Source organism: Protopterus annectens, chromosome 10.part0, assembly GCF_019279795.1.
Source record: "Protopterus annectens isolate FY-2018-M chromosome 10.part0, PAN1.0, whole genome shotgun sequence".
NCBI lineage: Eukaryota > Metazoa > Chordata > Ceratodontiformes > Protopteridae > Protopterus > Protopterus annectens.
The window spans coordinates 104060395-104077985 of NC_056744.1; the positions used below are offsets into that span (position 1 = coordinate 104060395).

Below are 17591 nucleotides of genomic sequence, written 5' to 3' on the forward strand. Positions count from 1 at the left end.
GTGGGTGTTGCCTGCTCTCTCTCCCCATGGGAACACCCCCTTCACCGCTCTGCAGCTCCTCTGAAGCTGCAACTGTAACCTCAAGACAGGAAGCAAACTTTCACATTATACTGCCATATGCTAGTTTCTCCTCGACTACTTAATGCAGACACACTATGGTTACACAAGCTCAGCCGGGTCAAAATCCCACTGGGTGAGCACACAGTGCTTCTCAAAGGGATCACCAGTGCAGCAAGCCAGAGCCATCTCGCACCCCCAGAATGGGTGAGCCAGAGGAGGCCATGCACTCCTATTCTTCTTTGTCAGCTCCTTCAAGAACACAAGCTGCTACATGGACTCTGGCCACATGCTATGTAGTCAGGGCTTATTTCTCTATGCCACAGATCTGGTCTGCTTTTTTATTATTTGGTCCCAGCAGTTGACAGCTATCGGGTGTGCCCAGAGTCTCTTCGCCCTCCTCCATCCCAGCCTTTTCTTGACACCTGACTGATTTTGACCCCTGCAGAGCAAACACAGGGAGAGATTCACAGTCTAGGCAGCCAGAGACGGGATGGGGGTGATAAAAAGGAGATTAGGATGTCCCAGTACAGTGCCACTAGAGCAGCCAAATGTGTATTTTTCTATGCTAATTAAGAGAATGTGAATCCTACCTAGGTTGAGCTTTCTAACATCATGCATATAACTGCATGCAGTGACATGACATCGCCAGCTGCCCACCTTCTATACTCAACTGTCTGCACTGCCCTGTTGCCACAAAGGATTGCTTCATGATTGCTGGTAGAAACTCCTGTCCTCCACTTAGAATAAGCAATCTGACAACTGATGCTCATTCCCAGATTTTCTGCCCAGCACCTAACCTAATAAATGAACTTGGGTTTTCTTGGTCACAGTCAAGGCTCCATCCCTCTATACCACTGAGCTGGGGTTCGAGGATAACAGCCTTTTTAGGTGCTGATGTCCTAAAGCATGTGTCTCCCCAATCCAAATATAGCATCCTTAACAACATACTTTACTGGAAGAGTGACTAAGTTTTCCTTCTCTGCCGCTGCACCCAGATAAGCATGTAAAAACATTACGTTAAGGATATGAAACAGATGGTCATGCTTAAGGAGCTTAGGTGGATGTCATAAGCCTGAGGACCTCCCCAAAGGAGGAGTCATGTGTGGGAAAGCAGACAGAGTAGGAGATTCATTATCCTGGTCAGTCTCTAATACAGAAGCTTTCATTTTCTCTGATCCAGACAAGCGTCCACTTACACTGTTTAGAGTCCCTCATCTGTTATCCCTGACACCTAATCTTCCCAGTCTACTCGCATCTCAGATCTCCAGCTACTGCCTTTCTTCCTATATGGTTCCTTACATAAACTGGTAATGCCTCTTTACTGTTTCTCCAGGTCCCACATTTTACTCCATTTCATTTTTTTCTTCCCTAGTCTTGCTTCTGAACCCCTACCTATCTCAGGACTCAGTCAGCCTTCACTCTCACAGCTGCTTTCTCAGCTATCCATCATGTATTCAAACCGTAGTCCCCTGCAAATTCCACACCCACTGCATAAACTCCATGAACCACTTGGCTATCTCATGCCCTTCACCACTTAAATCACTGCCCCTCCTCTTATTCGAGACCTTTGGTGGCCATAATGTGCCCAGCTCCTGGCTTCCTATTTATCCCGCAAGAAGGAATCACCTCTCATTTTTTTCCTTCATTCCCCTTTCTTCTGGGTAGCTACATGGCTTACCTTATCATTATACCCTCTTTCCCACCTTATGGCACCTTCCTTCCCTGTGCCTAGGATTTTCATACCAAAATGTGAGAAGTTTCAGATGAAGAATACAGCTGTGTAAGAACTTAACATAACAGTAGATGACCTACTGATCACTGCTGCAGTATTTCTGACCTATGGGTCATCACTGATGATGCCTGGCTGGAATACCAAAGCTTTATCTTCCCTAGGATGTACATACAAAACATAACCTTAGCTCATATGTGTTGGGGTATAAAGATGGATGCACGAGCGTGGCTCCTCAAACTATCTCCAAGCCAGTGGCCTGAAAACTACTGACAGATGAGACTGGTCAGCTAGGAGGGGTGTTGCTTGAATTGGTAAGAAAACTCACCACTACATATGTAAGAGAGTCAAGGCTACAGCAGAGGGGGAGAGACAACCAACGATGGAAGTGAGTAAGAGAAAAGGGGGTAGAGGGTGGGATGGAGTATTTCAGCAACTATCAGTAGAACATCTACTGTTATGTTGAGTTCTTACACAACTGTACTACGTCCTGACTGATATCACTGTTGCACTATTCCTAACATAAGGGTGACCCTCACAACTGAACTGACAAGAATTGTCCGGCAGTCCAGACAAGACTGAGCTAGCAAAGGTTGTCCTGGACCTGGAGAAATCATCAGTGTGTACAGAGGACTAAGTAGTTACATCCAAGATGGACCTGGAGTCTGTTTCTTTGTGAAAAGCTCCTGAGGCAGCAACGGCCCTAGTGGAACACCATTTAGGGCAAGAAGGCAAGGTCTTACCATGGTGTGAGTAGCAGAAAGCAACAGCCTTTAAAATCCAGGCTGCAATAGTTTGTTTTGAGACTGGCTGTCCCAGCTTAGAGGTTATAAAAGATACAAACAGCTGGTCAATCTTCCGAAGGAAGTTTTGTATAGGTAAAATCTTAGTTGTCTGTAAATTCCAGAGATTGTAATATCCTTTCTCCCCTGTTTTGGGGATTGGGAAAGAAAGTTTGAAATGAATGGCCTAACTGATATGCAGCTCGTTCACTACTTTAAACATGAAGGATGGGTTAGCTCTGAAAGTTACTTTGTCTCTATGAAAAAATGAGAAAAGGGGAAAAATGGCCATGAGAGCTTGTAGCTCAGAAACCTGCCTGGTCAAGGTGAGGGCCAAGAGGAGGATGGTTTTCCAAGTGCACAATTTCAGATTAGCTGGTTCAAAGGGAAGCAGAGTAAGCTTTTCTAGCACAAAATTAAGATCCCAAGGAGGAGAGATGGGCTACCTGAGGGAGGGTTATGATGCAGAATGCCAAAAAGCAGTTGTGGAAACAGTTAAACTAGTGGTTTAAAAATCCAAAATTGTACAGAAATAAACACCAAGAAAACACGTCAAGCACTTGCAATACCAAAATTCTGTTTATTCATCAAGTCACAAGTTCTAAAGCTAAGTTCTAAAACTTTCACCACAAAGTGGCTTCCTCAGGCACATCTAAAATCAGCACTAACAAGCCCTTCCTTATATACTTCCGAACATAGTCACATGATCTATTCTAGTCATGTGATGCATTTCAAAATCAACACAAGTATGTCAAATTAGTTTAAAATTGTTTAAAACACAGTTTATACAATAAATAACCATAAAATGTAGATGTAAACATGCGAATAAAAAGATATATCAAGATTATTAACATTTTCCTATATAAGCACTTCATACTTTCATATGCTTGTCATTAATAAGTGGTATTAAAGAGACATGTCTATTCAGGCCTGGATGCACATCTGCTCGCAGACATAGTATCCACTCAAACTCATCTAGCTCAGTATTATGTACTATATTACAGCCACACAAGTTTTCATGGACTACTTGTAAAATATAGAATTTGAAGTTATGCGTAATACCACTATCAACTTTATGTTTATACAGGGCATTAGTCAATACCTGTCTTTTCATTTCTGATATATGGCTACTTGTTGTATCTTTCGGCTTTTCCTGGTTAGGGGTCGCCACAGCAGAACTCCGGTCTGCTAATGATTGGCAGTAGATTTTTACGTGCCGACTTGCCAGGCCTGATGCACAACCTTCAACGAAGGTACGCCCATTCACGCATGTCTCCACACAGAAGACGCTTTAGCTGAGAATCGAACAGGACAACATCTTAATGTGGGGCGACAACGCTACATGGTTACTAATGCGTTCTTTTAGCCTTTGGTTAGTTTTGCCTATGTAGTAGGCATCACAGCATACACACAAAGCCAGACAGACCAAGTTCTTAGTATTGCAATTCCCTGTTGCTCTTAGCTCAAAAGTCTAACCACTCACTGGATGAACAAATAACTTATCAGTATAAATATGTTTACAGAAAACACATTTCCCACACCTTGTGGTACCTTTCTTATTTGTTTTAAAATTAATGGAGTTATGTGGTTGTTCTTTATAACAAAGATTCTGTTTTAAATTAGCATTTATCTTATAACCAAACCATATACACATTAAAAACAAATACTGACACATTTTGCAAGATGAACCAGAGCTGCAAACGACCATCTCTAATGGACAACAATTTATGTATAGTGAATGGTCAGACTTCTGAGCTAAGAGCAACAGTGAATTGCAATACTAAGAACTTGGTCTATCTAGTTTTACAACAGGATGCATGCCACATTCACAGCAAGCTGTTGACAAAAGGAGGAGAACAACTAGATGAAGTACGTATGTGTCTTTCGGCTTTTCCTGGTTAGGGGTCACCACAGAGGAACTCCGGTCCGCTAATGATTGGCAGTTGATTTTTACGTGCCGAGTAGCCAGCCCTGACGCACAACCTTCAATGAAGGTATGCCCATTCACACATATCTCCACGAAGAAGACGCTCTAGCTGAGAATCAAACCGGACAGCGTCTTACTCTAAGGCGACAACTAGATGAAGTAAAAAGAAAAGAAAAGAAAAAAAAAGAAAAGAAGAAAAGCTGGTACCAGATTAGTCAGAATAAACTTTTAGGAATGAGGTAGCAGATCAACAACAGTTCAGAAAGTAAAAGGTGAACTAATACATGGTTGCAACTTGGTACAGCAGCCCCATCTGGTGGAGACATGTAGGACTAAAGGTACTTCATCAAAATTGACCTTTTTTCTATGAATACATTATGGGGAAGTGCCTGTGTATGTATAAATACAATTAAAGCACACACATATAATGTATGAACAAATACATGCTACTTGGCTTTTAAGTGTAGTAATGGCCTCAAAGAAAGGACACTAGCACCCCAAGCCTGTCTATCAATATTTGCTTGTTTTAAGTTCTTGAAAAATTCAGATTCATTACTTTAGTAGTATCTCTTCATCTTGGCCTCTGCCTCCCTCTTTTCTTTTAGCACTTAATCTTTCCTAGCTTCTGTATCTTCTCTAGTGAATCATGTCTTCACATTGTGCAGACTAAGTATATCAGCTATACATTTACCATCAGACCTTCCAGGGAACGGTCTGGGGTTACTTCCTTAAAGTGTCAATGATTTTAACTTCCTGCAGTCCACTGAACCCCCAATCCAACACACAGGCGACCACAGTCTGAACAGTGTTTCAGGTGCCTGTAGAAGATGATGGGGAAGGATGGGAATGAGCGGCCTGCGCTATACCACATGACTCTCAACATGGAGTGGATGAGTGGATTGAAATTCCCTATTAGGATGGAATGGGCCTATAAGGATCTTGCCTAGCCCTGGGATGCCTAGCTCCTGTTCCTGTGGGCCTGCTTGAGCATCAGTAGAAGAGTCATAAAGCTCAGTCCAGCAGGGGTGGTAATAAAGTTTTCTTCAATATCACTGTTCAAAAGCATCGGTTTTCTAACACACAGCCTTAGTTACAGTTCAATTCTCAGAGATGTACCTCTTAATTGTCTATGACTTTACTCCATATTTTTGCCCTGTGCCTTAGAGAAGTCTTATTCTGGTAATTTACTGTCAACTACAATCAGAAAAAAGGGCAGAGTTTAATACATATTCACAAAGTGCATATTAATACAAATTTATTACATTTTCAAGTGAATTACAGTAACATTTTAAGTGTCCCCGATTTTGTCTACGACCAGAATTCCTGAGAAAACAATTTGAGAGTTGTTGTTACTGGGAAAACCATAGTTTTGATTACATAGACCTTTGCTGACAAATTCAATGCCTTTGTTCTTTACAACATTACACAGATTAACCAAAACTTTCTTTCCAAGAAGCAAGTGTCTTAATTTCACAGCTGCAATCTTCACATCCACAGATCATTAAGTCCAGAGAAATAAAATCTGTCATTGCCTCCACTTTTAAACCCATCTATTTGCGAACAACTGCTAGGACTAGATGGCATTTTTACGTTGACAAACAAGCCAACTTTTTTGTTGCTCCACAGCAAACTGTCAGCTGTTCCCAAGGGACTGTCCTTATCTAATAGGCCTGGATGTTCCCTGAGCCATGTTTGAGCCAATGAGAAAATTGAGGCTCCCTGGGGAACTATCATACTGCTGCTGAAGAGGGTTTTTTTTTGCCTATATTTCCCCTCCCCTGCACACATGGCAATAAGACCAGCACCTTTTCATGTATCAGGGAAGAAAATACAATGGGTGTGTGTTGGTATAACCTCAACCGTGATTCAGTCAGTACTCTGTACCTGTAGACAACCCCCCCACGCATCCTCACTCTCCCTCGGTGGTCAACCATGTGGTGCATCATAACTCATACCTTGTCCCAGGACTAATGTGTACAACGTAATCAAGGAAGGACTGTATTCAAGTTGCTCTCTTGTCCAGACAGATGTACAGAAAGTAAGAGTTTTGGAAAAATGACCTAAAGAATACTAAGAAAGCAACATAGTTAAGAAAGAAGGGATAATAGGGAGATGAGGAAAGATTTGTAGCACTATAACATCTAAGGGCAATAAGTCAAGCATAACTGCATGCATGACGATGCAGGGCTTAGAGGAGGTTGAATGGAAGTACCTCCTAAAACGTAAGCACCATGGTATGTGGAATTTCTAGAATGAGAAGAGTAAATTGTATAATTTAGAAGATATGGGAAATAAAATGACAGAACAAAGAGTATTATGAAATGCATGGAGGAGGGAAGACAGATGGCGATATTCCAAATTACTGTTTCAGGTAAGATGCCCTCATTTACTCCTGTAGTTCTAGGTTTCAGAAGTAACTGCTACAAGCAAATAAGAACAAGAGTCTAACAGATATCTTATGAATAAATGTCATGTATGGTTAAGCTAATAGGACACAGCCCTGTGAGTTACAGTAGCACTAAACTCAGTGGTCAACAGGATGAAAACTAGTGAGTTTTGTAGATAAAAACTAGTAAATGTCAAAATGTTTTGATTTGATTGCGCTGTTTCAAGGTCAATTGAGACTTTCAAAAACAGAAGTGTATTTCAGCTGAGGTCTGGCTCCACACACCCAATACCCTAAACTGAAACAATAATAGAAATGCTAGCCCAGCAACACTACCTGAAGTCGATTTGCAAACCTGCTGAACTAATTCGTTGACGATGATAGCGATACATCTGCAGTTGTATAAAGGGCCTTAACATACAGGGCTTCTCAAAAGTCACTTCTAAATTCATTCAGATCAGTCCACTTATCCACATTTATGTTAAATAAAGCTACATATACCTATGTTCACAGAAGAAGTTAGAAGTTCTTTTGATGAAGTAACAACACAAATAACAGATGTTGTTTGAGTTTTGACATATACTTCTCTTCTGTTAGTGCACATTCTCTAAAGCCATTTAACATGTACTCTGTTTCTTTCCAGTTTTACTTGTTCCTTTCTTTTGTTTTAGTATATACTATCCTCTTCCCTTCAAGCATAATTTCCAGTCTTTACCAAGAGAACAATATAGTAGGCCACATACCAATGCAGTGTTCAGCATGTTAATGGTCCTCTTCTTCTCCTCCAGCTCCAGCTTCAGCTTCATCATCGAAGTAGTAACCTCCGTGGCAACAGCAGAGGCTTGTTCAAGGTGGGCCAGCTCTTCCTCAGACAACAGTCCCTGAAACAGAATGAAACAATACTAATTACAATCAGAAGATATAATTTTACCAAAGAACACACATAGGCACAAGTCAGGCAAAACTTTCTGCTAGTGGAGTACTGAAGCAAAAATAACCTTAGACAATAGTCCTTACTGGCAGAGTACGGCTTGTTTCTTTCTTTCTTTTTTTTTTAATATTAAAACCATTTGATTTGCAAACTGTTCAACAATCAGTGACGTTGTTGCACTGCCTTTCATTTGCAGTAAGTAGTGATTTTTTCAGTTCTAAAAACCCCAGCTAAAAGCCGCACTAGATGAAAGTAAAACTGGTCAATGTCGCCTAAATATGAAGTAGTTCAGAAGTGGATTATAAAGGAAACATAACAACCATGGAGGGGAGAACAAGAGTGAATGGGGTTTATTTGTATTTTCTTTGATAGCTTGCCCAAATAAAAAGGGCCCATTGTCAGACAAGGTCCAGAAAGAAGAGCTCGACTCAGCACTGAATGTTGCACAACAAGGCTTCACATTAATAATAGTATACACAAATACAGCTTAATAACTCAAGCACATACAAGAAAATACTAAACATTTCCAACTTTACTTCAGCACTGTAAATTTTCGGCATGCAAAAAACAGAGTGAAATTTAGATGTTAGTACAGTCATGGGTGGATAGTCCACCCTGCTATGTAATGCCATGAGACCAGGGGGAAATAAAGCTAACAACAGACTCTGATAATGGAGACAGAGGCACACCAATGCTGCAGGAATAACATAACTGCAGACCATAGGAAACAAGTAGCCGTTCATGGAAACTTAGAAAGTTTTCCAGTAAGAACAAGATGAGTAATGGTGGTGCTGTGATATCCCTTAAGGATGGGATTAAGTGCACAGTAACAGAAACACAATAAAGGGGAGACAGAATGGAAACATATGTTGGGTGAAAGGCTACAGTGGGACGGCAGGAAGGCCCAAGTATGTGACTTTAGTATGCAGTTCAGTAGGTACAAAGATAAAAAAAAAAAGATCTTATGACAGTTGTCACAATTAACAGACTGCTACAGACTACATCAGCAATAACAGGGACCTTAACCTTCCATCAGTAAACTGAGAGGTGCACAGTGGAAGGAAGTGTGGATTAAAAGGTCAGAATACCAGCAGATGGAGAATTAATGCTCTGAAATTGGTCTTCTGTACAGAGGACGGGGTTATGACTGATCTGATTGATGACGGGATGGGGGTAAAAACAGCAGACAGCAGGCCTGAAGAGAGAACGGCTGCAAAAAAAAAAAAAAAAGTATTACTATTTAGACTACTATATTTTGATTTGTTGCCCGAGAAATCAGGAAGTAACAAAAAAAGGGTTGAAAGGGGTGGTAAATGTTGATGAACTGGTGAAGTATTAATGTGTTGGTAAAGAAGGCAAACAGAACATGTATTAAGAACAGTAAATACAGCTAGAAAAGGTAAAGAGCTTGGCTGAAGAAAGAGGTAAAAATGATCCATAAGAGAAGGGAGGGAGAGAAAGAGACAGTGCTAGGCATTCAAATAGATATGCATCTGCTAGAGCCCTTAAAAGAAAAAATAAGTAATTCCTTAAATCATCAATTAGCTGATGACAAGAGGGCAGAGTTCAAAGCTATATTCTGTAGCTGGGTCCAGACTGAAACTACAAAACCCATGAATCATAAGTCCCACAATTATGAAAACTAGAGAAACAACCAGAAGGAATACTGCAAATATCAACACTTGCTGAACTTGTTTTAAAACACTGTCTGAAGGGGGACCCTGCCTGCACCCACCCCATGAGGAGGATGTTTCAAATTTCTATTTTTTTTTTTTTGTATACATTGCAGTGGTTTGTATGTCACAGTGCCCCACTCGATGTCACTGCAGCTGATGCTGCACAGTAGCTAGTCAGAGCTTTTCAGTAGCCCTCCATTCTTCAAACTCATTGGGTATTTGGCCATTGGCCAGTATGCTCAATTAGCACTTCAGCATAAATGTACTGCTGAAATCTGTACAAGATAACAAAGCTGCTATCAGTTGTTAGCCGAGAACTTCATTACCACTGTACTGCTACGGACTAAGACTACTTGTGTTGGGCTGCTAATAGTTGCGCACCGTTAATCCACTGCTGCTAGGTGAGTATGGACTTTTTACTGCCGAAATAGCTGCTGTACCAACTGCATTGTTTTGTGTGCTTGCAGGGCTGCACTACGGTGCTATCAGCTGCTCAGAATTAGTTGTGCCTTTACTTAGGTTACCTCTCCCTCTATACCACATACTTAACTAAGCCACGAACAGTACATTCTGAGCAACTCTGTCAAACTAAATTCAAAACCCACATGGACAAAAAAATAGAAAGTAAACCTGTTTGTATCCCTTCTGATGCCAGCCTTCTAGCACTTAGTACTCACAGATAGTACAGAACAGCCATATACTCACGGACAAACTTCTACTCGTCACAAATAATTCAATCTGAGAGGTGGAAATATCTATGAAATCTGGAAGTATCTCTCTCACCCAATCAGATTGCCTGTGAGCATCTCACACTACCCCACATCTCATCAAATCCACACAAAATGACTTGTGCTGAAGCAGTAGAAAAACATCACCACCAAAGCCTCCTAGGGTTAAGAAGACTCGTTCTAAGCAGATCTCTTATCACATCACTAGCAGTCATTTAAATCAGGTGTGCACAGTACTGGAGACATTTCGTTTTTTAAAAAAAGTCCATTTGTACTGACAACTTATTCTACGATAACAAAATGCACAAAATCATTTAAATTATTTAATTTAAATGCAAGAGATTTACACAAGCTGCACAACAACCAATAAGTATTTCAAACATAAAAAGTATCGTATAAATAAAGGAACATACATATATTGTTTAGGTAACACCCACGGGACATTTTATGAAAAGGAGATAGCTTTAACCACGAAAACATTTTTAAAGGGTTTTAACAATAAAAATTGTTTAAATGAGACAATCAAACAATCAATTAATTAAGCAGTGTGTATCTAAGCAAATGATTTATTGAGTCAAAGTATCTTGATAAAGCCCGGGAGAGCCCGGGCGAAAGCGCTTGATCTACTTGTTTTATTTCTTTGTGATTTTATGACTTTGTGGATTACACAACAGAGCTACTTGTTTATCTCTTCGTGACTTTGTGGAAAATAAATTATTTCAACATAAGAAACGTTGGTTCCAGCCCGTTTTTCCAGCTGTGGTTTTCGTGATTAACCAAGAGGTTGTCCTGCAGTTGTTTTTTGATCACTAGCACCATGCTTACACATAGTAAAGTGCCACCAACAGCTAGACTCTAAACCTTCTAATAACTCAGATTCCAGGAGTAAAAACAGTAGTGACTTAATAACAGGTGACTCTATTGTCAGGCACACTGACTCCACACTCAAGACTGGACAAAGATAAGGTTACAGTTAGCTGCCTTTCTGGTGCCAGGATACAAGACATCACAAGGGCATTAAAAGTTACTCTCAGTGGACAAATATGATTATGTCTTACTAGTAGTCTACAGAGGTGTACATGACTCAATGTGCTCAACCCTAATGGGTCTGCAAAGAGACATACATGCTGTTTCTTTCCATGGATGTTTCCAGAGCAGGCAAGGCACTGGTCCTGAGCAGTGAATCCTTCCTTCACCCAGAAGGATACCCATATATAAAGAAGAGCTGACTGGCTTCAACAAATGGTTTAGTAGTTGGTGTCATTCTAAGGGGTCTTGTATTTGTTAGCATGAGACAAGCTGGTTGACAGTCCAACTTGCTTTGCTAAATGAGGTCAGCTTGTCACTTTCTATGGCTTCTGCAAACTGGCTAAAGCTCTTGCTGCCCCCAGAGTGCCACCTTTACATAGATTCTGGCTAATGGACATTCCAGTATAACACACATTAATGTAGCAATTTCCAACTCTAAATCTGAGTACATCATGGTGGCCAACACTAGGCTCAGCAAGAGACTATCACAAGATCACATGCAAGAGGAAAGGACACTGGGGTGCAGTCAGAGACTGCAAAGTCACCTCAGGTGAAATGGTCAGCCTGCAGCATAAACCACTGGTGGCCAGAATCAACTGCAAGCAGTGGTCAGAGAAGGCTCCGCAGTCAACAGGGACTAGGCTAAAGACCTTTGACTGGAGTGAAAGCACAAGAGTTCAAGTAGTACTCGAAGTTCTAGCACCTAAAGAGGAGGAGGAAATAGCTGGAGCTGAAGAAGAATGCCAGCATCTTAAAACAGCATGTGAGGACTACAGAAAAAATACACAGTCGAGGGATGGAAATAAGGCACAGAAGGAAAATGGGTACAGAAATGCAGAAGTTCAGGAAATTATTAAAAGAAAAGACTACAGGAAACAGCAGGAGACAGAAAAGATGGATCAGGCTAAGAAGGAATTCTAGTTAGCTAACAAAGAGGCTAAAACAGCAATCATGATAACAAAGAACAAGGAATCTGAGGTACTATACCACCTTCTGTAGGTGACTCAGTAGATGGCACAAAGAAACGCCTACAAGGCTGCAAGCAAGACAACAACCACCTGCTTACCAGTCCACATGAAAAAGGCAGATGGAAGGAGTACGTCCAGCAGCTTCTGAAAGAAGAAAACCTCACAGAAGCTGTGCTGCCCCAGACATAGCATACAATGAGAGAGGAAGAAGAGTCCACCCTAGAAGAATTAAGAACAGCATAAAGGGAAAGCAGCAGGTTCAGATGAGGTCATGACAGATATAATAATGGTGTTGGGTAATTTAGGGGAGAAATGGTTCCCGAGGGTACTCATAGCAATATGTAGAGAAAGGCATACACTAGATGACTAAAGAAAAAGCATTCTAGAGCCAGTGTACAAGTACAAAGGACATGTTCACAAATGTGGGAAGCACTGAAGTATCAAACTCCTGCCACACTGCATGAAAGTGTTGGAAATACTGACTGATAAACAAATATGTATAGTAGTAGAAAGAAAGCTGGAAGATGAGCAGTTCAGATACAGACAAGTATGCAGCACGACTGACCTAATGTATACAGTGAAACAGACAGATAAGAAGAAGCTAGAGGTGAGGAAAGAGTCCAGCTGGGCATTCCTAGTCTTGGAGAAATCATATGGTAAGATCCAAAGAAAGACGATTTGGCAGTTCTGTGATGGTTCAAAGTAGAATTAAAGCATGCTATGAGCAAGGAGCCAATAGCAAAAGTAAAACAGTGTTCAGACTCACGACTGGGTTATCAGTGGGAATGGGAGTGCATATGGGTTCAGCTCTGAGCCCACTGTTGTTCATACTGGCAAAGAACTACATTAGCAAACAGGTAAGCAGAGACAGATCAACAAAGCTGCAGTATTATTACATTTGTTTACTGGGACAGTCCAGCTGGGCAGATAGCTACCTCTTTTCAGCAGAGGCCCGGGAACAAAAACATACTAAATAAAGGTATACAAATTATCAATAAATATACAAAATGTAAACAGAATAGCATTAATTAGTTGCAGTATAGCATAAAGAGCTACAAAACATATTTGGAAATTAACTTGGTAGAAGGACAGAAAAGGAGAAAACAGAGGATTTATATTAAGAGGAGAGAGAAAATGCTTTAAGATAAATAGAAAGAAGAAGAGGACAAGGAACATGAAAGGAGGAGATTTTGGACCAATAACTGAGAATATAGTGCCTGGAACAAATAAGACAAAAGTAAGAGGCAGGACAATTATCAACCAACAACTGTGCAAGTACAGACCCAGGAATCTTTTAGGTATTCTCTTTTGGGGCTTTAAAAGAAGTTAGTGTTTACTGTGTTTCTTGCAGTGAGAGGAAGGGAGTTACAAATTTTTGCCAGGAAAGAGTGACCAGCTGAGTTGTTAGCTTTTGTAACAGTTAATAACATTTTGCCAGTAGTGGGTTATAAAGTTGGAGAATATTTTTCACACTAGGGCATTTGAATTGATAATAGAGGAGTTTGTGGAAAGTGACTAGTTGGAAAAGTGTAAGTTAATACCTCAACTCTGATCACTGAAGTTTTATAAGGCCAGTGACATGTCCTATAATGACAATTGGCAGCACATTTCGTCAGCTTATTATAGCACTGTTCAAAGACCGAGTTGGGTGGATTGTAGGCTAATCAAGATGGGAGTAGCATAAATCAGTGTAGCGATGAGAAGGGACTGAGCATTACTTTTTTCTGGCACTACCTGTGAGGTATTGTTTGACTCTATACAGTGCACCTAGCTTTTGGTGGGTGTTTTTTTACTGCTTGTTTTGTGTGATGATCCAATTTTATTTATTTATTTAATGAGGGTTAAGGATCAGTTGTGTATCAGGCAGCCAGGCCTCTACAGTGCAGAAAAACAGAGTGAGTTGTTTCAAATTATCTATGCCTTTAGCAGAACAGATGATTGTTGAGTCATCTTCATATTGTATGACATTGGCTTGTTTAGCAGCTAGCTGGAAGTCATTAATGAACATACTGAACAACAGGGGACATAAAATGGATCCTTGACAGATGCTTACTTTAATGAGAAGGAAAACGAAGATGTCATTTTGGCATTTTACTGCCTGTTGCCTATTTGAGAGGTAGATGGAGAACCAAGACAGTGAAGTTTTATGTATTCCTAAGCAAGCTAGATTTGAAGCAATTTCTGGTGGGATATCATGTCAAAAGCACTGGACATATTTAGGAAAAGTGCTGAGGCTAAGTTCCCAGAGTTTCAATACTGGATAAAAAGAAGTTATGTTCTTACCATAACATTCCATCTGTGTTGTCCATCTTCATTCCAGTAACCTGTGGGAATACAGTTCTGAGGCTCACAACCGACCATACCTTCTTCTAGCTCTAGACCCCCGACTTGAGCTCCTCCTCCCTACCCATAAAGCCTCGCTCCCCCACAGAACCTAAGATTGAGTTTGCCAAGAAAAACATAACCACTATCAAACATTAGAACTATTCTACATAAACATGCAGATCACGTGTGTATATGACACAAGGAAAAAAAAACATCAGGAACTCAACCAAAGGAATAAAGACTCCTTATAAATTCTACCAGGCTGCCCTCTGATGATGTTGCCCACTTCATCCCACTGACCTGTGGGACAGAGTCCCCAGCTACTATAATCCAGGGTGGCCATCAAGGAAAGATACTCGAGTACAGCAAAACCAAAGGCACTTCTACTCCTGGACATGATGTCCAGTTTGTAATGTGTAATGAAAGTATGGGGTTTTGACCATGTAGCAGCAGCACAAATGTCCTCAATAGAAACTCTAGACCAAAAAGCCTGAGGCATGGCCATGGACTGTGTGGAAATGACTCTTACTGGTCCTGGTAAAGGAATACCATTGAAAGAGTAAATAAAGGAATTACAGTATTTCAACCATCTTGCCAGCATAACTTTGGTAACCACTATACCTTTTTTTGGGCTCAGAAAAGAAAACAAACCACTGATCACACTTCCTGAAGGGCTTGGTTCTATGAATATAAAAACAAAGCTGCCTGTAAACATCATGCAGATGCAAAGTGTACTCCCCCTTATTTTTATAATCAGAAAAAAAGACTGGAAGATTGACTGACTGATTAATGTTACTCTCTTTAGTCACCTTGGGTAAAAAGAAAGGATTAGTACTCAGGGTCACTCTGTCTTTGTGGAAAATCAAATATGGAAATTTTGCAGAAAGAGCTTGGAGTTCAGACACTCTCGTGGTCAAAGTAATAGCTATTAGAAACAGGGTCTTCCAGGAAAGAAATTTCAAATCCACAGTGGCTGAGGATTTGAAAGGGGGATGGACTAAAGCTTGCAGCATCATAGTAAAATCCCAAGGAAGAAGAGGATCTTTCACTGGTGGTCGGAGTAGAAAGGTGCCCCTGAGAAAGGCTTTGCACAGTTTTGAAGAGGCAAGAGATAACAAATCAAATCCACAGTGAAAACTGGAAATAGCAGCCAGCTGAACTTTGACAGTAGAGTAACTAGCACCATCCTTGAAAAGGGAAGCCAAAAGTCTAACATGACTATTATCGGGGCTGTAAAGGGGTCTATCTGTTTTTGTTCAGACAAAAAAGAAAATCTCTTCCATTTGCTCTTGTAAATTTTCCATGTGGAAGCCCTATGAAATGACATCAATATTTCTTGAGCGGGAGAAGAGGGCCTGGGAGATCTAGCCATCATCAGAAGTGGAGAAACCATGCAGTTAATTTCAGGCCCTGAATATCCAGATATGGATGCCTCAACAGATGAGACAGCAGATTCGGACTCCGATCCAATGTCATCGGGGGGCAAACCAAGTGAGATCAAAGAAAGGTGAACCAGGTTTGTCGATGTTAAAAGGGGCAATCAGGATTACTTTGCTTTGTAACCTGAAAGTTTTCCTTAGGCATTTGGGGATCAATGGAAGAGGAGGAAAGGCAAACAGAAGACCGGAGGGCCAAGCACGGACAAGAGCATCCCTGGGGGACTGTCCCTGAGGAGGGATCAAGGCAAAATACCTGCTACATTTGCTGTTGAAGGAGAAAGCAAAAAGACTGCAGCAAGGATAACCCCATTTCTGGAAGATCATGTCTGCCACTGACTGATTCAGGGACCACTCGTGATGCATCAGTAATACTCAGCTGAGGTGACGCCCCCAGAGTGTGCGTTCTATCAGAAATCAGTTGGTAGAAATCACCCACTGCAACACTCTCAATGCACCTCGACAAAGGGGGGGTAAAACCTGGTTCCTCCCTGTTTGTGGATGTACCAAACCACTGACATATTGTCCGACTGGACTGCAACAGTCATCGCCAGAAGAACCGCTTTCATTTCGAGTACAATGATATACAATTTGGTCTCCTGGGGCATACACGTGCCTTGCACTGTCCACGCCAGACAATACCCCCCCCCCGCCTAAACTGGGAGGGCCTCTGTGGTCAATGTGGTGTTTGAGGAGGGAAGAATGAATGGACGTCTGAGTGACTACTGTAGATTGAAGCTACCAAACTAAAGACTCCTTGCACACGAGACAGACTGATGGGAAGATTCAAAGGATTTCTGAGAAGCGACCATTGTACCGCTAATGTCCACTGTAGTAGCTGCATGTGAAAACATGCCATAGGTAGGAGAGTTATGGTTGCTGCCATGGAGTCTAATGCCCTAAAAACTAGAGAGGCCAAGGGTTTTGGAGTGGTCAAGATCTGACGTGAAATGTTAAGTTTGATACTCTGTCCATTGTGAGATAAAAATAGGATGTCCTTGTGTCTAGGTAGGCCCCTATGAAACCTATGGCTTGTACTGGATTCAGCTGTGACTTCTGTATGTTGATGGTTATTCCCAGGGTTGGGGCTATGTTGAAAAACTAATCCCTGGACTGAAGAAGTAAATGCCTGGTTGGAGCAATCAGGAAACAGTTGTCCAGAGATGGAAATACCTGATATCCTTGCAGCTGGAGATGAACTGCAACTACTGTTAGACATTTGGTGAACACCCTGGGGGCTGTGGTGAGACCAAACATAACTCCCAAAACTGGTAGTAACTGGCTCCCAGCCTGAAACATAGAAATCCCCTGGAGAGTCTGTCATTTTGATATGGTAGTATGCATCCTTGAGGTCTATAGAGCACATACAATCGCCCATCTTTAGAAGATGTAAGATGGATTGAATTGTGATCATTCTGAACTTTGTGTGTTTCACTGACTTTTTTCAAGAGGTCAGATCCAGGATAGAAACCAAAAAACACAAAACAAACTTCAAAAAAAGGCGTTGATGAACACAATAAGAGCCGGCAAAATCAACAAAAAACGTTTAATAGTTTGATAGTAAGCGCTTTCGGTGTAAGCAAATGCCTCACCTTCCTCAGACTAAGATGAAAA

General features: G+C 41.1%; 1 protein-coding gene across 3 annotated transcripts in view; it reads right to left on the reverse strand.

The window, feature by feature from the left end:
• The window catches only part of CEP131 (centrosomal protein 131), a 1433457-nt gene that overhangs the window by 768880 nt on the left and 646986 nt on the right, over positions 1 to 17591 (reverse strand). For all 3 annotated transcript variants that reach the window (XM_044085078.1, XM_044085077.1, XM_044085076.1), the window contains exon 14: positions 7628 to 7765. In XM_044085078.1, coding sequence (XP_043941013.1) covers positions 7628 to 7765 — 138 coding nt within the window. The remainder of the gene's footprint in view (positions 1 to 7627; positions 7766 to 17591) is intronic.